This window comes from Pezoporus wallicus, unplaced genomic scaffold (genome assembly GCF_028554395.1).
Source record: "Pezoporus wallicus isolate ANWC-B61680 ecotype Strahan unplaced genomic scaffold, APGP_CSIRO_Pwel_v1 contig_2908, whole genome shotgun sequence".
Classification (NCBI taxonomy): domain Eukaryota; kingdom Metazoa; phylum Chordata; class Aves; order Psittaciformes; family Psittacidae; genus Pezoporus; species Pezoporus wallicus.
The window spans coordinates 5819768-5841462 of record NW_026642179.1 but is presented as its reverse complement, the minus strand read 5'-3'; the positions used below and the strand labels follow the sequence as shown (position 1 = coordinate 5841462).

The window sequence follows — 21695 nt, the reverse complement described above, 5'->3', positions numbered from 1 at the left end:
CATTAGGACTGGAGAGACAGAGAGACTAATTTTCAGCAGAGGCAGCTGGGTGACTCACTGTCAACACCAACACTGGTAACAAGGCCAGATCCTTTGCTTTTTGGCATCTCCCACCACCCTACAGTAGGAGATCTACCCTGCCGCTGCAGTACCCCTGGCTGGGGGAGGTCTGCCAAGGACCACAGGGATTCAGATGTGATGCCCACAATAATCCTAACAATTCCAAATGAGAGCAGGAAAATCTAAGCAAACAAAGTAGAAGCTTTAAAGGGTGTGCTGTTATATCTAGCCCATTGGCAAGGGAAAACCTCCACAACTCTACTGAGAACTTACCAACCAGCTAGTTGGATTACATTTATTATTACTATTATTTAGTTTTTAACTAGAAAGCAAGTTTTTTAACTCATGAGCTTCTTTTCCAAAGTTCTCGTCTAAGCAGACCAGTTCACATTCTTCTTGCTCTGTGAAGTGGCTCCTAGCTAGTATAAATCATAAAGCATCTGTACTCGGTTTAGGACTTTCTGATACTGGTTATGTGCTATCTACAGGAGGAGTGTGGCAACACACTTATCATAACTGCATACTGGGATGCAAGTCTCCACAGAAGTAAATATCATACCTCACTGAGGGGAGTAAAATCTCGCAGCTTAGCTGAGAGAGCAAGATGGCCACTTTTTGTTATTTCTGTATTAAACATACTTTTCCTTTCAGGGGGGCACTTCAACCAAATCAAAACATTTATTCTGTACAGTCAGTGCCATTCCAAAACTCCTGATTGTACTCTGAAGTATCTGCTGAATTTTGGTGGCCCTCAGGCTGTAACTCTGATCTCAGGTAGGGGCTGTGGGTACTCCAGAGTCTTAAGCTTTACATTATCTTCATGCTTACCTTACTAGCTTGAAACTATTTATGAACCTACAATATTCTTCTCTACTTGCAAACTTTTATTTAATGGAGATTTCCATACACCTATCCATAAATGCAGAGAAAGAAAAACAGAAATGAAACCCCAAACGGTTAGGTACATCCTTTTTGCAGCTGCCTGATATTTAGTAATCCAGTGTTGTGAAGGATGTGCAAAGCTTCTGGGAGCTTCTTTGGTCCTTTGCCACCGGTCCAGGCCTGCTATCAGTTTGGGATGTAAAGTGAAACTGACCCAGTGGCACTGAGATTTGCCTTATTTCACGTCTTTGGACTTGCTTTCGACAAACAGGTCAAAAGTGATAGCACAGAAGTGTAAACTGTGTTTTAACAAGGAAAATAAACCCCATCATTCAGGACAGCACAGAAAGCACATGCTTTGATGCTTCATTTCCATGTTTAAACATAGAAGAGGCTCAGAGAGGCATCTGCTCAGCTTCTGGGTGGGTTTGGATCAGCCGCAAGCACCTGTTTGCACAGTGGGAGGGGGAGTTCTGTATGTTGCAAGGACCCAACACTGCAAATAAAACTGAAATTTGTCTTTGATTTTGCTGAAATTCTGCACCCTGCATAATGCAGGAGTTCAAGCAGGATCTTCGCAGTCCCTTCCAACCTAAATCTCAATGGAAAAGGGACCCACATTCTTGAAATTAGGCACCAGAGGGCTTCTTTACAAAGAGTTCTCTGAGGAGACAAGAAGCACTTTGCTGTAGTTTTCTCACCCCAACATATCAACCATTTGTTCCATTTGGTAAAAAAGCTGGGAGAACAGTAATGCCATTGCCACCATGCCTGCAGGTTTGCAAAAACAAAGGGGAAAATGGGCTGCTCTATCTTAGATTTTCCATAGGACTCTTAGAAATAATAATGTACTGATAGGTTTTGTGTTTATCAAGAGTGATTGTTTTAATACTGAGCTGAAGTGCTAAGTGAGAAAAAAACCTATTACTGTTATGACTTATCTGAATCTGGCAGGATTCTTTGTTGTTTGTAGTTTATATTTTTGAAATTGTTTTTCAGCTACTACATCTACAGCTTCTCTGCAAGCTGAGCTCAGAAAAGGAAGGTCAGTAATGGGGGAAGCTAAAAAATACTGCAAACCCATCTAAAGGCAAAAGGTTTAAGCCTCTGGCTTGCAGTAACTTGCAGGAAATCCACCGTCACTTTGTTTGTGATGATTAAAGGTGAGCAACTTAGCCGTGTGTTGGGTTTCTTGCCTTTAAAACACAGTTAATTATTACATCTTAATTTATTTTCTGCTGTAGAATAAGCCTTGCTGTGGGAAGCAGAGCATAAGAAACACAAGATGTTGCTTTTCAGTGGCAAAGCTTAGACTATGGCATCGTTTTTCATACTTGCAATATTAAACCACAGAATCCACAAGGAAAGTATCATAATAGCAAAATGCTATTTAAAAGTATGGTGTATTTTGTAAGAGCTTCCAATGTCTTTCATAATATTTGCAGATAATCTCAGTTTGCCAATTTGTCAAGTCATTATTCTCCATCTGTAATATCCAGCAATAGCCAAATAGACTTTTAATTCATTTTTTATAAATATTAGTGAGCTCATCAGTAATATGTTGAAAAAACAAAATGCAAGCATTAAAAGCAGTGTAACGACAATGTGTTGATATTTTAGCATGTACTCAAACCTGCATAATTACTGCTAAATAATAATTAAAATGCTAAGGTCTTCACTTAGAAAAGACTAGAGGTTCTATTTGCCTCTGTATGCTACTATCCACGAATCATCTTTGTAATTTGCTTTCTAGGATTAGTGACCACGGGCTTGTTTGGTCCAGCATGAGACAATTTCACTTAATCAGGCCCATGCACTAAAAGCCATCCGTTGCAGTTAGGCATTCACTTATACAAAGTATACTACCTCAAACCAGGATGTGCACATGAACTTAGATCTCCACATGGCAGGCACTTTGCTGCCTCTGGAGAGGAGCACAGTAAAATTGTAAACCTTTCTTCATGGCCTGGATGCTGGCAGATGTGCACACACATCCTTGCCCCATAGACCAAGCAGAAGTCACTTTCATCAGCACAGCAAAAGTTCCTTTAAGAAACAGATGGGAATAATAAGACAGGTGAGAATGAAGGAGACCTCTGCACCGTGCCTTTAAACTTTTGAGTACAGTGTTGGTTTGGCCGATAGTGATGTTTAAGTAGCACTTTGCACATTACTGTTAGCACTGAGTGCCTGAAAGAAGAGACCTAGGCCTTCCGTTTGCACATCTATTTGATCAGGTTGCATGCTCCTAGCAACTTCTTCTTGAACTGCAGTATTACAACTGGGCACTAGAGAGCTCCTTTTACCAAAGACAGCTCAGCAATGAGAGGGGAGGCTGCTTGAGATGCACCTTCCAAGCATTCCCTCTTTTTTAGGGGAGTTTGACTCGTTTTTAATTTTTATGTTGAAAATTAATATTCTCAAGGGAAAGATATCTTTGCTAGAGTGATGGCTGCAGCTGTAATTCCACATCTCCTACCCCTGACAAGGCAGAGATTTTGCAGGAGTTGCAACTTGGGAACTAATTATACAGTTTCAGAGATAGCAGAAAGTAAATCAAATGCTGCCAGCTTGGAAATGATAATTAAGTTTTCCTCGGAATAACAAACGCACTCAATATGTGATTTATTACGACTGTTGCTATATTAAGGATAGTAATAGTCTATGCCATGCACCTATGCAGAGTACATGTTTTCATCTAAATTGTTGGATTACAGTCACAGATGCAGAATGAATTCTAACTAGCTCTCTGCAGCCACTCTGCTGATAACCTTAAGCCTTACAATGCACAAGCTATTGCTAAACACTACTCTATTAACAGGATGACAACTGGGTCTGCTTTTTTTCATTAGCTGTGTTTGACCTGTTCCCCAGTAGTTGCCTTTGCCCTATCAATCATTTATTCAAAACCAGCTCAAAATCTCCTATGCTGTCATGGTAAGGGCATATGCATTCCTGCTTCTCAGACTGTGACAGAAACACAGGCTGCTGCAAGATGCTATAGCAATGTGGCATCCTAATCATATTCCCCAATAGGGATTTTGCTCTAGGGTTGATTTACAGGTGATAATGCCCTGAGGTCATCAGTGGGAAGGCGTGGGATTCTGCCTCCCGAGCAAGTCCTGTCTCACTCCTGTTTCAAAATCCGGACTGTAAAGATTGAGAAAGTCAATAAGAAAACTTCAGAAAGGTTGAGGGAATTATTGTTCCAATCCTTGTGTGCCCTCAGGGGCAGAAGATGACACTGAAATGAGAAGATATGTTTTCACCTACTGCCTATATTTTCTGCCTGAGTTCCTTTCTAGCTTTGAGCACATCTCTTAGCCTTCCTATACCTCTGTTGCTTCAATAAGGAAGGCTTGCATGCTTCCATTACTTCTTTGCCTTGCTCCCCTGTGACAAGGAGTCTACCTGTGCAGGTGTGAGGGACCACAGCTCTGTGGGAGGCTGTAGTAAGGTCCAGGCCTGGATGCAGGTGCCTCTTGTGTCCTGGTGGGAGGTCAGTGTCCCTGCAGCTGATGGCACAGTGGGAGGGTGGAATAGGGAGCCTCTGCACAGTTGGAGGCTCACTACTGCAGGTGTTTAGCGACGCTTTCAGCCACATGGACCAATTCATTATGAATTAAAGTGTTCCAGATCTGATTAGGTTACTTACAGGCAGCCTGACAAGGTGAAAACGTTTATAGTTGTCTTTGCCTGCCTGTTGAGGAGGATATTCTGCAGGAGGGAGTCAAGTCTGATCAGGTTTTACTTATACTGCTAAGGAAACAGTATTGAGTTTTGAAGAAGCTTCTCTTCCGGCACAGCCTGACTGTGTTAATCACAGTGAGCTGAAACGTGGCATGAACATCTCGTCACTTAGTTTCCAAAACCAGCATGCGACAATGACAGTTGAAAGGCGAACTCCAATGTTTCTTTGTTCTTTTCAGCTGACAGTCCTCTGAAAATGCACAGATAGATGGAGAGAGGGGATTTTCAGCGTGGGGCAGCTCCAGAGAAGGTCAGTGTGGGAGGGGAGAGGCTGCCTTTTGATTAATCCGGAATTCTTCTCACTTCCGAGCTGCTCTATATGAGCCTTTGCTGTGTTGTTATGCAACCCGTACGCCGGCTCCCGTACATGCAGAGCAAGTCCCCGGCACAGCACTCATCAACTCTCTTCTGAAATGACCTTAAGATACTCGGAGGATCCTCTCCTACTTTTGTGAACAAAGGGCTCATAATGATAGGAAATGTAAGAAAATCCATCCCTAACTCGCTGAACTAGAGCTAACAAAATGCAAGGGTGTGGCGGAGTCAGGGCTGGCATGTCCCAGTCCTCAGAAAATTGAGGTTTATTGTTTCCAGCCCTGGGAGCTCACATTACATCCCAGCAAAACCTAGCAGGGCCCTGTCATTCATCAGTCACTTTTATGGCATGACGGGAGTCTGCAAAATTAGAAGCCAGTTAAACAAATTAAAGAACTTAATGGGATCCTCCGACTGCGTCTTGCAAAAGGAAAGAGGAAATGCCTTGGGATAGCTTTTCCTCACAGGGAGGATTGTGTGGGCCCGCAAAAGGTAACAACGGCAAGGTGGCCACTGGAGAGAGAAAAGCTTGCAAAGTTTTATGAAGGAAATTGGAATGTGATTCCTGTCAAGCCACCCCTCATGAGCCCGTCTGTTCTCATCAACATTTTGAACCACGGGATATTTGGAATAGAGTGAAAATGCTGTGGCTGTGAGCTATTTTTTCCCTCTCATTTCATTCTGCTTCTACTGTCCAGAGAGCAAATCTTTTGGGAGGTGTCCAAGACCTCAGAGTCTGAGGAACTCTTTCTAGAAACTGAATATAATAGTGCCACCATTTTAGCTGACAGATGTGGTTATTTCAGTGACAAAACACTTGGGAACCTTCTAATCCCCTTCTCAAAAAGCAAAAAAAATAAAAGCCCTCAGTATCGTTTCATTCATCACCCCAAAATATTTTGGTATGTGGTCTTAGGAAAAATGGCTCATTTAATATCATTTTTATAAACTGTTATTGAATGGCCGGTGATCCATAGGCTATTCTTTTCATCAAGGTGTCACCCACTGTCAAGTCTGACTAATAAGAGTTTATAGACAATCAGTGAGTATAAGCAGTCTCAGTGACACGAATACAAACTCAGCAGCTCAGCCTACTGCAGCTTAGCATGGATTAATTTCCCATGGCAGACAGCAGCCTCATGCCAAAAAAGACTAGCCCCATCTTTAGGATTTTACTTTTCTTCACAACTGTCAGTCTATTTAAATGCAGAGATAGCTAGAAATAGGCCCAAATTACAAAGCGTGGATCTTTGCAGCACTTCACTGAAATTGGGCTGTACCCGAGTCCTCCTTCAGGCTCCTCTCCAGTCCTTTCCCTTATAAAACTATTCAGCACAAGCTTTGTATGTTTTTACCCTTTTTATCAACAGATGTGGTTAAGCAGTAGTTACATAAATGATGTTGACTCTGGTAATGATTTTTTTTCTCTCCATCTTCTCCCAAGGAAGGATTAAGAGTACAGAGGTGTATTGTGGTTTGATGGAGTGGTTTGTTTGCTGTTATTATCCTTTTTGTTTACACTGGAGAGTGTTGGTCTTTTTGCGCTCAGATGATGACGATAAGGGTCACAAAAATCCTTGGGTCTTGTGGGGAATCACTCATTATTCTTGAAGCAGCTTCCAGGGAAGTTCTGTCTCAGCGTACGTGACCTCTCATCTACAAAAGAAAAGGTTGCCTTGTGCCTGAGGAGCAGAGCTGTGGCATGAACTCAGTAATAAGATATGCTGAGCCATGGAGCATCTCTGAAAGCCTTTAGACAGCCTGCAGAAAAAAACTAGGAAGGATCTAGGACGTGGCAGTGAGGTCAGATGAACCTCAAACCAGGCCACTGAATTTAATGTGGTGCCCCAGGAATGGAAGAAAAGGGCAGGTGTAATGTGCTGGGATGGCTCAGCTAGAGAGGACAGAAACCCTACAGAGAGGTGTTGCTAAGCAGGGTTAGTAACAGCGACCACGCTAGATTTGCTCTCAAACTGTGGTTTATTTTGATTTCTACACCTTCCAGGCTCCAAACGCAGTCCGGAAAGCTTCCAGACTCCTACTGCAGGGATCTTAAAAGTGTTTCAGCTGAACTGCAGATGACTTTTGGCTTTGGGCTGGAGCCATGGGAAATTCTGCAAGCTCTCAACTAGGCAAAGCTCAGTAACTTGTTTTCTCAATTGTTCAGCAATAGAAACTCAAAGGTTACAAGTTCCTACTGACTGAAAAGAAAGCTGGAGTGCAATCAGGAGAAATCAGCTGAAACACACGAAGGGAGTGGGAGTGGGCATAAGAAAGCAAGAGAGACTCGTCTCCTTGGAGAGAGACTGAAAGGAGAAAGTCCTGTGGTTCCTGTTAGCAGGAGGAGCTGAAGATCCTGAGCTCATACATGTGCACTCGCCTTCAGGAAAACTGAGAAAATCACACATATGTCCCCCCAGAGCATTTCAGACAAGCCAGGAGTTTGCATTCATATGGATAAAAGGTGTGTTAGCATTGCAGGCATGTACAGCCCATAACTCCAGCGTTGCCAGGTTTGTAGCCCCAAAACTAATTTTGCAACACTGCAGTAAAAATGTAACAAAGTTCAATGTGAGCTAATGTAGGACAGAAAGGTGATTTTACTCAAAACAAAACAGGATTTGCACGTGCTCCCACACCCTCATGCACACTTCATCCTGCTCCATCCCTGGATTACGATTTATTTTTCTCCCCTTACCTGGGTATTTGATGGCCCTGAGCCTATTCTTTTCTTCCTTGCATCATTTCTTTAGGTTACTGATTTATATTCTGTCTTCTGTTTTACGCTGGGTGTAGTCTATCTTCAGTTTAGGGAGGTCCTGGTAAGTTGCACCTAGATGTACTGGCATCTCGATGACGTAGCTGACATCTGCACTTAGCATTCTCACAGCATTTCTACTGGTCCTTTTGGTGCTTCCATACCTAGATAATTGTTCTCATTTAGAATGGGCTTAATATTTTTATTAAACATTCCTCTAGCATTGCAACATATTTCAGAGTCGTAAGAGTGCTGAAGAGCAAAGATCACTGGGGAAGGTCCAACTTATTCTGCTACCAGTAGGATAGATGTGTGGTCTGTGGAAACAATGGAAAGGGAAAAGGGAGCACTGAAAAGCTACTCCAGTCACCCCCATGCCTCCTTCTCCATCCCCCTTCCTCCTGATACTGTCCTTCTCAATCAAGCTTTCAAATTGTTTCCTCTGAGAAGCAGCACAGGGTTTTATTGCTTTGATTTTTAACTGATCTATTAGCTGTCTGTGAATATCTCAAACACCTTGGGAAGACAGCAGCCAGCACATGGTGATGTTTGCAGGTGAAAAGCAGACCTGCATGATAGTTTTCCAGCCAGCATAGCACCAGTGTTGGCCTAGGTTGTTGTAATTGTGCTTGAGAACTTATCTTTGCTTAAACATATACAGAACTCCTCAGTACACCTTGGTGTAAGAGGACTAGTGAGAAGAAGCAGTACCTGGAGTGGCTGATGGATGTGTTGTTTTATCTGGAGTGTTTGTTCAAAGGGAGCACTAGAAAGTTAAGCACTGAAAAATAAAACTGTAGCTGCCTGAAAAAGTAAAACCCAAAGAAGTCACCTGGAAAAAAAGAATGAAAGAAAAAAATAAAATAATAATAATAAAAATCGTATTCCTTTCCCAGTGGCTTTTATGGAAACTTTTCCCCTCCTCAAATTGCAGTGACTCCATGTGGCTTATTCTACAATCTAGACTTTAATATTTTTGCTAAAATGTATTCCAGCTGTTGCTAGTCATAGAGATATGAATAATATTATTATACAGATCCTTGATTGGACTTGGTGCAGATTTATTAATTTGTAATTTTCCATCTTAAACCCAAATATTAAAAAGTAGATGAAAGGAAAGAAAAGTAATCGTAATCACTGGCCTCTGCTTCACCATGGTGAAATTGAGCTTGCTCAGTAATCAGAGAATAAATGTAGAGATTTCCTGATTTTTATCCGACTGTCTGATTTTATCAGACCATTTGCAGTGACTGCAATTCAATTGAAACTGGTGATGCCAGAAGATCTTACATATAAATCAGCTACTTTTAGGAGGTAACTGCTACTGAATTCCAGCTCAGAGATGCCCAGAAAATAAAACCAACTGAATCTGAATAAGGAACAGACTTGGGGTATTTAATCTCTGTTATTATTTTGACATATAAACTTCCAAGAGAGAATTACATTGAGGAACATACAGCCAACATTGAAGGCTGAATATAAGGTCAAATTAAACTGATTCAGATCAATCCAAGCTGAAAATGCCTCCTTTGTCTCTCCAAAATCAGATTCTTCTTCTGAATCCAGTGCCTCCCTGCAGGAGCAATATGAATCCCAACCACTAAATATTGACCAGAGTGCTGTGCTCGAATGTTTCTTATGCTGTGTTTGACTCCAGTGCCCTCAGCAGCTCAGCATCCAACTTTGCAGCCATGTGACAATTTACACGTGCCCTTGCATAACCCTCATAGGAAGTGTATGAAGTCTGAGCTACTAATGCCCATTTCTCAGGAAAGACACCCTTTTAAAGCAACTTCTCTCTAGTAAGATCCCTGCTTTAAACAGCCTCACACCCATTCTGACCTGCTTGTACTCAGAAATAATGTGCCATGTATAGTACTAATGTAGTCCAGGCCTATGCACTGTAAGCAAAAACAATGTTGGGTCATCTAAGAGTACCTCATTTGCTCGGTCAAAAATGAGACTATCTTGAGTTGGGTTTTCCCTTTTTAATTTTTGTGGTTCTGAGCCATTAGCTGATTTCCGTGAAATACATAAAAAATCAACTTAAACTGTCTTGTACTTAATCATCATTAAATAGATGAATGTTACAACTGATAACTCCTATGACTCAAGCCCTATATGCTGCACTTTTCCTCCTCTAGAAGCATTGAGAAATCTTCCCAAATTCCAAGAGTTCTCAGTCTTGCCCTTGCCTAAAAAATTGTTTTTATTGCAGCAGAGCAAGGGAAAAGTGCAGATCCATGTTCAATGAGGAAAGGAAAATGCTTTCTCTCTTCCACTCCCCATTCCATCATGGGGCTATTCACACCTGAATCATGCCCACAAAAATGGGAAGTGCTGATCTCCTCAACTCATGAGTGAGTCCACTGGAGTGGGCAACTTCAGCAGCCTATGCCATTGCCTCCTCTGCTCTGCAGGTGAAGAGTCTGGTTATTCTCATTTCTGGGACTTGTCCTACCTTTGTATTGTCCCTGACCTTTAAACTGCAATTACCAAGCCCAAATCACTCTGCACCATTTGCTGGATGCCTCTCCCCTGTCGAATTGTGGATGTTCCACCCATTACAGGGGTTCAAAGACTCTGTACAATCCTGTCCATAGACTAAGGCTTAACGTGGGACTCTTTGAAGGCAGAAAATGCATTTGTTGTATGAGCTGAAAAAGAGATTCCCTCTAATCCAGTAACAACTATGGGAAGCTTTTTCTCAGCTTGAAATTGCCCATTTTACACAGGCATATGAAACAGGTAACAAATGGATCTGAAAATGGGTCATGGAGGATTCTGTGTTATTTGCCATCTGTGTCAGGGATGGGAAATGTGCATCCATGGGGATCCACCAAGCAGCGCTTGCCATATGATATCTTCTTCTTGATATCGCTTTGTAAAAACTGAGAGGTTGAATTTTCAGGGCTAATATTTAGCATACTCCATGACTGCAACAGGAAGCAGGTTTATTAGGGGGTTGTGGGCTAAACTTGAAATACTATATCCCAATTGAAAAAGAGAGATCATCCTACGGATATTGGATTGCTCTGTCTCCTAAGGATCACAGGACAATGGTACTAAGGCCAAGAAGTTTTCCTCTCCTGCTTGTACTATTTCTGACTCTTGGCCATAGTTGAAAGTGAAAGCAAAACCACAGGAACTTTCACTGGGAAGAATTCACCAAAGAGAAACTTCCTGTAGCCTGCATAGACCTGAAAGCTATTTGGTAACAAGCAAAATGGATGATAATTAGGATTTTTCCAGCCCAGTCCAGTCTTTCACTGCTCCTGGTAATTCCAAAGTTCAATTCCTACTTGCCTAAACAGAATGTTGCCTGCACTTGAAGGGGCTATGGTCTACATGGATTGCTCTCCATTTCTCCAAAGCTCTTCCAGTGCAGATGCACACTGGATTAAAGATGCCAAACTTGATTCCAGGTTTTGCAACACTCCTTCATTTAAGATGGCAATTTCCTTTAACAGCTACCAGAACCTGGTGGCTGGCTGTTTTTTTGGTTGTTGTTTGTTTTGCTTTTAACCATATGAACATAATCTTTATCAGCTGAAAATTATATGCATGGCAGATCGAGAGTTTCATCCTGGGGGCTTCTTAAATGAATTGCAGAACCAGTCAGTAACTGACTACAAGCAGAAATCAATTGTACCAGTTACCAAATGACTTAGTTTAACTGTAGAATTATTTGTTCAGACAGCAAGAAACTATTTACATGTGCTACTTTTGAAATTTACCTCTAGCTATGACCATATGGTAATTTAACTTTTAAATTGTATTTACTGCATTCTTATACTTTAATCAGTCAGTGCAAAGCTAAACTCTTTAGAACCCCACGTTTAAGCTTGAAACTCAAAACTTTTGCAGTTTCTTTCTGCCTTTGAGCAGCTGCCATCTTCAGATAATAACAGATCAATCAGTGCTCAGCCCTTTGAAGTGTAGCGGTTCAAACGTGTCTACTGCCTTCCATACCCTGCCGTATGTTTTACTCCAAGCTGAGGCTAAACTTTCCTACTTCAGAAGTAACGAGCTCTGCTCAATTAGCAGAGCAAGGTTTTTTTCTGAGTGTCACACAGAATTAGTTTCAAGATCTCTGTTTCTCACAGGCATTTGTTAATCTTTTTGCATAGCTCGCACGAAACTTGTGATTCAAATACAAGCAGGCAGTCAAATAGCTGGACTGCTTCAAGTACACATGATTCTAGAACTCAGCTAGGCTTTCAGAGAAGCAATTTGATTTTACATTTCAGAAGTGATGACATGGCTACTTTAGGTAGAAAAGGAATCAAGGCTTGCAGGAGGAGGAAATACTTCTTATTAGACCAGATATCTTTGAGAGTGGCAAAGCAGCTTTGGAGCAAACCATCCCATTACTGGATTCTCATTTTTTCCTCTCTCTTTCCCCTTCCTCTGTGCATATGCCTGTATATACATGTACAGATTTAAGACCCAATACACAGCACTGTTCAATATGTGTTCTCCCACACTCTGAATGATGACTTTTTTTCTCTTAGTTTCTTTATAGGTGGTCAGGACTTTTAGTAATAACATCTTGAATTTAGTCTGTGACGGTGACTGCTGCATGATGAGGTAATGTTTCCCTTTGTGAGTGAAAAGGAGAAGACTGTGTACTTGTATTTTAGCAGGTGTTGGTGTGAAGAACGGGAGGTTTTCCTCTGTGGTTGACTGGAGCATTGCTTTGTCTCTTTAAGATTTTTGCTTGAGGGAAGAAAGGAAGGATCTGGTCTGTCCTGGATAAGCGAAAATAGATTTTCTTCTCCTAAGAGAAACTTGACATATCAGTGTTAACTACTTTGTGCATAGCATTTCAATAATTGTATAAGAAAATAGATTAAAAAATAAATAGGGTTTTTCTTCCCTGCAAACTCTAGGTTTCTGTACCAGATGAAAGCAAATGACCAGTATTTGTGCTCTCCCAAGAATGAGGGCAGAAGGAGTCCGGAATGGGTCAGCACTGCCATCTCTTTCCAGGCTTTTTGCTGTTATTCAAGCAGGGTGGGCTATGAAAGCAAACAGGAAATTGTAGATCTGTATAGGAAGCAATATTATTTCTTCCATAGAGCGTGTCTGTTGTACTATGTGATACGGCTGTGTGCATTACTGTCATAAGATATTGAAAGGAAATCCCTTAATGAGAAAATGATTTTTTATCACCTCTTCATCATTAACCATTTTATAACTCTGCATTTATTCTCAGCTTTATGTGATGAGCTAGTTAAGCTCAAAGGGATAAACAGTGGGACTTGTGCTACAGCAGGAATGTGTACCACAGTCCTGGATAATGAATGGAGAGACCTCTCCCCTGCCCAATGTTGGGTTGACTTAGGACAGCCGCGAACCCTGTTTCATGGCAGGAATGGGCTATCAGCAGGCTGCCCCCAACCTGTGATGAAAGAGAAAGATGGAAGGCTGAAAGACATCAGTGAGAAAGGCTGTGAGGACCTCAGTCTACAGCGGGTGGGCCCATAGCATGAGCATCATGTACCTGGGCTGCTGGTTGCATTGGGTTCGCTGTGCTCACCTCAGCAGGGCTGCTGAACCCCTGTTTTGGCTGCCTAGCTCACCTGTGTGCAGTACATCTGCCTCAGAGAAGACCTTCAGCTGCCCATTTTAGAATTACAGGGGACTGCAGAGTTTGTTCAGTGGAGTAATGTAGGTTTTCAAACACTACCTGGAGTCTACTGCAAGGCAATTTCAATGTTTAAATCTTACACGTACTGGTTTTGCTTTCATTAGCATTAGAGTCCATCCTTCTGCTCATCCTTCCTCCCACTAACTGTCACCATTTTAATTTATATCAACAAAAAGTCACAATTCCACCTTTCACACATGTCTGCAATAATGCCTGTTTCCAGGGCTGCTGGGCTTCAATACTTCAGTGCCTGTGTGTACCAGGCTGGTTTTCTGTGCACATGCATAGACGTTGGACTCTAGCCTTAACATGCCCAAACTTTGAAACTCTGGTGAAAATGAATACCAACACACCACCACAGTCTCCCGTGCGGGGGAAAGTTTACAGGCAGCCAACTGACAAAATGTCATCAGTCACTTAAGGAAAAGTTAGAGTTGATGACCCTGCTGCTGGTGGAGTTTCCTTCTGTCCCGGATATAAACATGCTGTCCTAGTTGGAGTTGAGTGTTATTTTTAGCTATGACCAAAGTGCATCTGAAAAGCCAGTTCTGTTGCTCTTGGAAAATACCAGATCAGTCCAAGTGCCAAATATGCTGGGGAAATGCATTCCTGGAGAGGGCTCACCCCGGACAGTCTGCGTGAACTCCTCACGGCTTCTGCTCCCCTCTTTTTCCCACACGCAGGCAGGCATGCTCACACGCACACACAGCGACAGCAGCTTGGAACTACACAGGAGGGTGGTGAACCACGTCAGTGTATCTCTGTTCAAGAGCAAATTCAAAGTATATGTCCAGTATGTCCATTTGCCTAATCGAATCTAAGCTGCTTTGCCAAACAGCGTTATTGATTTGGTCATAAGCAGGAAGTTTTATTTAAATTGCAAGAAAACACTAATAGAGCCCTTGTTTTTCTGTCTTCTGAAAAAGTCACGGTCACATAACTTTTATACATGGCTGAATAGATGATCTGAACATAGCCTTGCCTTAAGCAAAACTTACTGGGAGTTGTCGCTACCATAAGAAGGGTTGTGTATGGCAATGGGAGGGGATGGACAAACTGCAGACAACAAAATAATCCTTTGGAGAAGGCAGCTCTCAGGTGGTTTTGGAAGAGGGACAGTTGGTGGACCAAAGCAGAGAAAACAAGTCCATAGCACCAAAAGACTTCCCACCAGCAGGACGCAGTGGGGGACTGCTTGGCACAGATAATGCTGCAGCCTGGATGCTGTGGGGTAGCGTGGATGGTGTGAGGAAAGCAGCGTGGATGGTGTGGAGCACTGTGGATGCCGTGGAGCAGTGTGGATGCAGTGGAGCAATGTGGATGCTAAGGAGCAGTTCAGATGCCGTGCAGCCGGCTAGGACGTTCCCACTGCCCAGGTAAGCATGGCCCACGGGGAAGCTACTCCTGGTGCGACTGTCCGTGGAGGGGGACGCCGGCGGGGGCATGGAGGAAGCAGTGGCACCAGGGCAGTCTTGTACCTTCCTCCCGCGAGTGACAGGGGCGACCCGCCGCACCGGGGCTCCGCTCCCAGCCCCGCAGCCCATGCCGCCCGCGGGGAGCACGGCCTCGCACGGGTGCTGCCGTGCCGTGCGTGTCTCCCTCCCCGGTGTGCGGAGCCACCCCGGGCAGAGCCCACCCCGCCAACGGGAGGAGGCGGCGGCGGCAGCGGGGTGACAGCACGGCAAGGAGCATGCGTGCGGGAGGGGGGTGAGGGGGAGGAGGAGGAAGAGGAGGAGGAGGAGGGATGGCGCGGGGAGGCGGCCGCTGTTTATGTGCAGCCGGGCAGGCTGCGCCTCGGCAGAGAGCGAGTGGTCGGCGGCGGTCCCGCTGCCCGCCCCGCACCATGCGGGTCCCGCTGCCTCTCTGCGCCGCGGCGGCAGCGGAGCCGGGGCAGGGGCAGCCAGCGCGGCGCCCCGCGCCATGGTGACGGGCTCGGCGCTGGGATCCCGCAGCCGGGACCGAGCCGCGCCGCGCCGCTACTCGTCCCCGTCGGCGGGCGGGCGGCGCTGCGGGGCGGCGGCGGCGGCGGTGGTGCTGGCGGGGCTGTGCGCCCTTTGCTACGGCAACTCCCTGCGGGGCGAGTTCGTGCACGACGACGTCTGGGCCATCGTGAACAACCCCGACGTGCGGGCGGCCACCCCGGTGGCTGCCGCCTTCGCTAACGACTTCTGGGGCAAGCGGATGGCCGAGAACACCAGCCACAAGTCCTACCGGCCCCTCTGCGTCCTCACCTTCAAGTAAGTGCCTGTCGCCGGCGCCACAGCGGCTCGGATCATCCCCTCCGTCTCCCGGCCCTTCTCCCCGGGCGAGCCGGGCAGCGGGCGGAGAAAGGCGGCCAGTACCGGGCTGGGGGTAAAACGGGACACCTCCGCATCCCCTTCCCAGCACCGTCGCCTCTGGTCCCGCGTCCTCGGCTTCGTGATTCAGCATTTCTGCCCGGAGCTGTACGGGACGGGGGATGCCCCGGGGGGGGGAAAGGGGCCGCTGCCCGGCCCGGTGAAAGTTAGCTGGAGAAAGGAAACGATGAGGAGCCGCTCCGGCGGAGCATGGCTCTGTCCCGGCAAGTTCCCCATTTCCCTCTCAGTTTGGGAACAGGTGGTGACTCTTCCCCAGGCTGCCGGGGGTAAAAGGGAAATTTCGGAAAGCTCTTTTTTTTTTTTTTTTTTTTTCCCTGGGAAGGGTGTTCAGACTGAATTTCTCCGTGAGTTCCTCCTTTGCTGTATCTCCGCTACTTTTTTTCTCTGCAATTGAAAGATCACGCCAGAAACTTCGCCGGTGCTGCTTTGAAGCAGACCCACAGTAATCTGTACCTTTCTTTTTCACGCTAAGAGAACGGAGCTGCTCCATGTACCGCGCGGGGCTGGCAACAGCAAGCCTCTCCTGGCAGCCCCGGAGCTCCCCGCCAACCTCGTCTGCCTCAGACGTTCCCTGTGTACCAGGCAGAGCTGATGAGGAGGGATTGTGTTTTCACAGGGATAAAGAGAAGTTGAGTAGCGGCAAAGTAACTGACAGTTACCGTTGCTTATCCTAGAAGGAAAACCCAGGCAGCTCTTTTTCCGCGAGGAGGATTATTTGTAGCAGACCAGCTTAGTTACAGTTCCTACAGTTTGCCATACTTTCCTTTAGCTTGTTCTCTTTTTATTTATCCTGATCAAACAAATTATAGTGAATATTTACCATGTTTTAGGATTTAAAAACAATATGGGTGTTTGCAGGGAGCTGTGCTGAAGAACTAGTGTAGCTGGGCAGCATTTAGCACTGGGTCTTGTTTATAGGTGATGAGTAGATGCTCGTTACAAACCTATGGTAGGCATAAGGAACTAACTATATAGACCATATAGTAAGTATGCCAGGAGGAGGTGTTACTGGAACCTGGTTGAGTCTGCTAATTGAGTAACTGTTCATTAAAATACCTGATTCACAAATAGCATTTAATGAACTACGTGAAAATTGCTTGTTTCTGTGAGGCAAGAGCAGTTCTGGGGAATGCAGCATCCCTTCTGCACTCCCACGGAGTGCTTGCCACCCTTCAGTTGTAAGGATGGGCTCCGAGACAAGAGCCATCAGCATCGGCTATCAGGGAAGCAGGGCTGGGTGGGCACGGAGTGGCATATCTGCATTAAAGCAAGACTGAACTGCACAGACCCTTATAAACTCCCTTGTTAAGGGCATGTTTTGTGCTTGCTGCTCTAAGGAGCTCTCGGCAGGTTTCTGTGGAGAGCAAAGGGGATGTAGGCAGCCACGGACAGAGCTGGCTTTGTGGACACACAGTGCCTTCTCCATCGGGTGTCCAGCCAAACTGTTGAAGCTGGGGGAGCTGTCCGACTGATCCAGCAATGCATTGAGGGGCAGGGGATATCATTTCAGAGGTGGGTGAACCTGCGCGTATCACCACTGACCATGCTGTGTGCAGTATTGATGCTGGGCTTGGCCTCCTAGATTGGGTTGCAGGATTGAGGTTACATTGTGCTAATTAGCAAAAGAATCTTAGACTTTAATAATGGAGCAGAAACTAAATGCTTTGGTTCCCATTTACATGTCTTGACTCTGAACTGGCTTTGCCTTTGCTATTAAAAGGGGTGTGTGTGTAAAGTGCTGCCTCCATCTAGTCCTTTTTGGAAATCAGTGAGACTAATTTTGAGAGTAAGTTTTCAGCCTTAAGTGCTTATAATAACCATAAAATAAGGCATAGGGTCAAAGGCAGAGTCACTTGTTCATGGCTTGGCATTGCACTTGGAATAGGGAAGGAATAGCTTATCTTCCCTGGCTGCAGAAGATTATTTCCACCACATATCCTTCCATCCCTCCAGTTTCCACTTTCTTCTCATTTCATTTCTATCAGTAGGGTGTCAGAGGAAGATATTGAGATCTGGGTGGAGTGCATCCTCCAAACCCATTGCTTCCAAAGAGACTGCAGGGAGCTTTTTGCCATGCAACCCTGAGCCTGTGGTTGAGCTGTGCTCTGCCTGCCAGAGCCATCCACCCCTGCCTTGCCCAGCTGGAGGTTGCTGGTTGCGCACTCTCCTCCTGCAGAAGGCAAAAGGATTTACTCTGATGCTTGTAAAATGCTCTGCAGAAATGGACTTTTAACAGAATGGAAATTAATATTGTTTGTTAATACTTCTGTTAGGATTTAACAGAGGATTAATTATCAAATATCCACTTAGGATACTTGAGAAAACAGGATCTTGCTGAGGAAGGGAAGTGGGTGGTGGTGGTGGTGTATTCTGGTCTCTTTGGTTTTTATTATTTACTTTTTGGTGTTTTTTTTTTTTTAATTTATGCTAATTTGGTCAAATCCAAGGCATTTTTATAGAAGCACTATTATTCATACCTGCCCACTGGTTCTGCATCTCTTGCATGAAACTTTCATCTGGAAAGACTTGTTTTGGGTCTTGCTGTACTAAGATTAAAAATCTGGGAGATGTCCAAACTGTATGTACAGAACAGATGTGAAGGGTGGGCTGAGATTTTCATCTACAGATCCATCAGTCTATGGAAACTTTGTCTTGCTGTCTTTTCTGTCCTTCGTGACTGTGAAAGTAAGAGGAAGGACTCGTGATGCCCAGTGGACTTCTCATAAGGCTGAACATATCCTACATATATCCTATGTATTCCTGAAATGATCTCAATTAAAGAAATTTATCACCTGTTTGTCAGACAAATCTTAAGCAGACGTTACTGAAATTCTGTAACAGTAGTGCAGTGTCCTTGACAAATTGGGAATCTTAAGTGACAGCCCTCCTTCCAGTAACTAATGCTCTGGAGCCACACAATGAAAAGAGCTCAACTATTTGACGTTATTCACGCCGGGTCTGTCAAGTATGAATGATCAAAGGAAAATAAGAGTGGCCTGTGTTACTGGAACCACTGAGCAAACTTAAAATATTCTCAGAACTGCTGCATTGTTTTGTGTGTCTTAACATCAGAAGGGGGAGAAAAAAAGCCTGCACGTGGCCTGTTGAATTAAATAATGTTTGCTTTGTGTCTTTGAACTTCTCTCACCTTTTTTCTTGACTTCTGTAGAGTAAGGGGGTGTTAAAATTAGCTGATTCAGAAACATTCCTATTTTAAGTTGGTAGCTGTTAGGTGACAGGTCTAGCACAACTCCTCATCTGCACAGGAGCCGAGGTGGTAGGCAATGATTTTGCTTGGTCCTTATGAAAAACTTACTTAACTCTCTTCTCCAGTTGCTGTCACTCAGGGAATGTTTACCTACACCTATTTTCTTCTCCAAGAAGTGATTCAGTATGCTTCTTTCTAAAGAAGGCGTCTTTTTGGACTCAGGATATACACCGTTTCTTGGTGTCTTCCCTGTAAAACATTAAGAAGAGTGGGGAAAAAAAAAAAAAAGAACTGCCAGTTCTGTAATTCACCCAGGATTTTATATTTAAACTGGGTGCTTTCTGTCTTACACCTTGTCTCCACTAACAGAAGTTCAGTGAATCATTTATTCCCTCAGTAGCACTTAAGTTATTCCTTGGTTCCAGTGGTTTCACAAAACTGTTTCTCAACTGTTGAAGCAGAAGGTGCAATCCTCAGTGCTGTCTCCCTCCCTCTTTCTCTTCTTGTCTGCCAAATCCCCATTTAGATAGATTTTCAGCTCAGAAACAATCAGGTGATGGAAGTTTGGTATAGTCACCAAGACAGCAGACTTAGCTTGAAGGTGTGCAGTGGTAGGAAACGGTGAGAACGAAGCCTTTTGAAGAGCCCTAGTGCCGAGATTTAAAGACTCTTAATCAGAGATCAGTCTCCTGGTTTTGCAGGTGGTTGGGAAGGGAAGGGTCTGCCTGCTCAGCCTCTTTGGCAGGGAATGGGGGGCACTGCCATGGGGAATGCTGGTAAGGGAGGTGCCTCAAGTGACAGCTCACCAGGGACAAAAGACTGGTGGTGACAGGTCTAGGTCATGTAGCCATGACAGACTCATGAGGATAAAGCACATCCTCATGAAGGAAGGAGGGAAGCGCAGCAGGTAAGGGGTCTTCTTTCAGAGAGGTGGAAGTGACTGTTCACAGGGAATGTGCTTGGCTCAGTGTGAAGAGTGTAAGAGTGTCCATCCCAGATGCTGCTGGGTGGTTCTGGTGGCCCAGGAGGAGAGGAGCTGGGGGAGACAAGCTGTAAAGGGGAATGCTACTCTCCACTGAAGAAGGCATAGACACAGGATTTGTGAGTGCACAGAGCCATGCTGCTAGTACTGTGGCTGGAAAAAATGGGAAGAAGGTAAATCAAAACGCCCAGGCTGCGCTCAGCTGCTGCCTGCAGAGTGGTTGACCTTCTAGGCCTGCCCGCTGAGGCTGCTAGCCAGTGATGGCTTGGCTACATACCTGCTTAGGAAGTAAATGGGACCCTTCAGCAGCAGTTCAGTATTCTGTGTGGGCAGCAAATGCCCTAATGTAAGACTACCAGGGGCTTTGCATCAAAGCCTTCAATGACTGTGAGCTTGGGTTAGGTGTAAATACATAGCCAAAGAGAGAATTAATTCAATAATTCACTGCCAACCTTCTGATGTAGCTGCTTACAGCTGATCCTTCTGTTTTTTCAGCTGTATCAATGGCATGAGTTTCAAGGACAGGGAGCTTAAGAAAACCAAAACAAGCCAGGGAAGAAAAGAAGACCTTAGATTTTATTTGTTTGTGATTTAATGTTATATTACAGTTTGACATCACAGGGTAATATAGTGGAGCTATAATGTGTCAGGTTAAATACACAGTGCACGCGTATTTTCTTCCCTCTACATCTATAATAGGGCAATATCACAACATTTAAGATTGTGTCAGTATTTCTCCTGTACAGCTTAGTCTAATATTTCTAGCTATAGCAATCACTCTCCATACTGATACTGTGATACCTGCCATGAAATTGATATAGTACTGGTGTAGCCATTCTGGGCGAGGGGGAGTTTGTGAAGAGAGGCAGTTGCTTTTATTAGACTAGTTTTGTTACAGTTGGAATACACAGACATAAGCTTTTCTTCTGACCCAGAGCAGAGGGTCTTTCTGCCATTTCCCATCTGAGAGGGGGCACATGTGCCTCAAAGCTTGGTTTTTCCCAGTTCCAGGTGCACTGAATTCCTTTCCCCCTTGAATGCAATCTTCATGTTTGGTGTCTGATGTTTTTGATTGTAAGTTTGGGCTGTGTTTCTCTAGGGAGGGCAGCAGGGTTTCTTGCACTCCCTGGAAGGAGGGGATTCCTGGGGAGGGTTGAGGGAAGCTCCCTGCCTAGGGAGGGAGGACACAGACCTCCTTGCAGCCAAGTGCAGAGGTGAGGATCTGCCCAGGAGTAGAGATCTGTACAAAACATGTAGACTTCTGCCTAGTCATAACACTTTCTCAGTCCATAATACTCAATAAAATGTGTCTGTCTCTTGAATTAAAAGCCTTTTACTATGAGGAGAAGAGTTCACTAAAGTGCCTGGGCAGATTCTGCTGAAAGATCTGGCTGAGGGGAATCCAGTCACGCCTGTGTCTGCTGCTTGCCTCAGTGGTGTTTTGTCTTTATTTAACACCTACCAGTTCCTGGGGATTTTCTCTCATTCAGCATCCTACTCCTTCTGTACTAATGTCACCCTTAATTTTCTTTTGTCATCTTTTACCTAAAAAGAGCTTTTGACCAACCTTCTTCCCCACAGGAGCATCCCTGTCAATACTCTTTAGAATCCAGGAAAATAAAGTACTCCGGCTGCTGCTGGTTAGCTAAAGGCATTTTTCTGCATTTACTTGCTCTCTTTGTGACTGCTTTCCTGGGCTTTCTCATTTATTGTCTCTCAGATTTAAAGAA

The 21695-nt window shown here is 44.6% G+C and overlaps 1 protein-coding gene and 1 long non-coding RNA gene across 2 annotated transcripts in view; both read left to right on the top strand.

Moving 5' to 3' along the window:
* The first annotated feature begins 1642 nt into the window (after positions 1-1642).
* LOC130609255 (uncharacterized) lies at positions 1643-12510 on the top strand. Its single transcript, XR_008974745.1, has 3 exons — positions 1643-1987; positions 12280-12355; positions 12478-12510. It is a non-coding gene; the product is annotated as an uncharacterized LOC130609255 (long non-coding RNA).
* Positions 12511-15156: 2646 nt separating this feature from the next.
* TMTC1 (transmembrane O-mannosyltransferase targeting cadherins 1) overlaps positions 15157-21695 on the top strand; it is a 147213-nt gene continuing 140674 nt past the window's right edge. Inside the window, exon 1 of the mRNA XM_057427857.1 lies at positions 15157-15655. Coding sequence (XP_057283840.1) covers positions 15189-15655 — 467 coding nt within the window. The 5' untranslated portion in view covers positions 15157-15188. The remainder of the gene's footprint in view (positions 15656-21695) is intronic.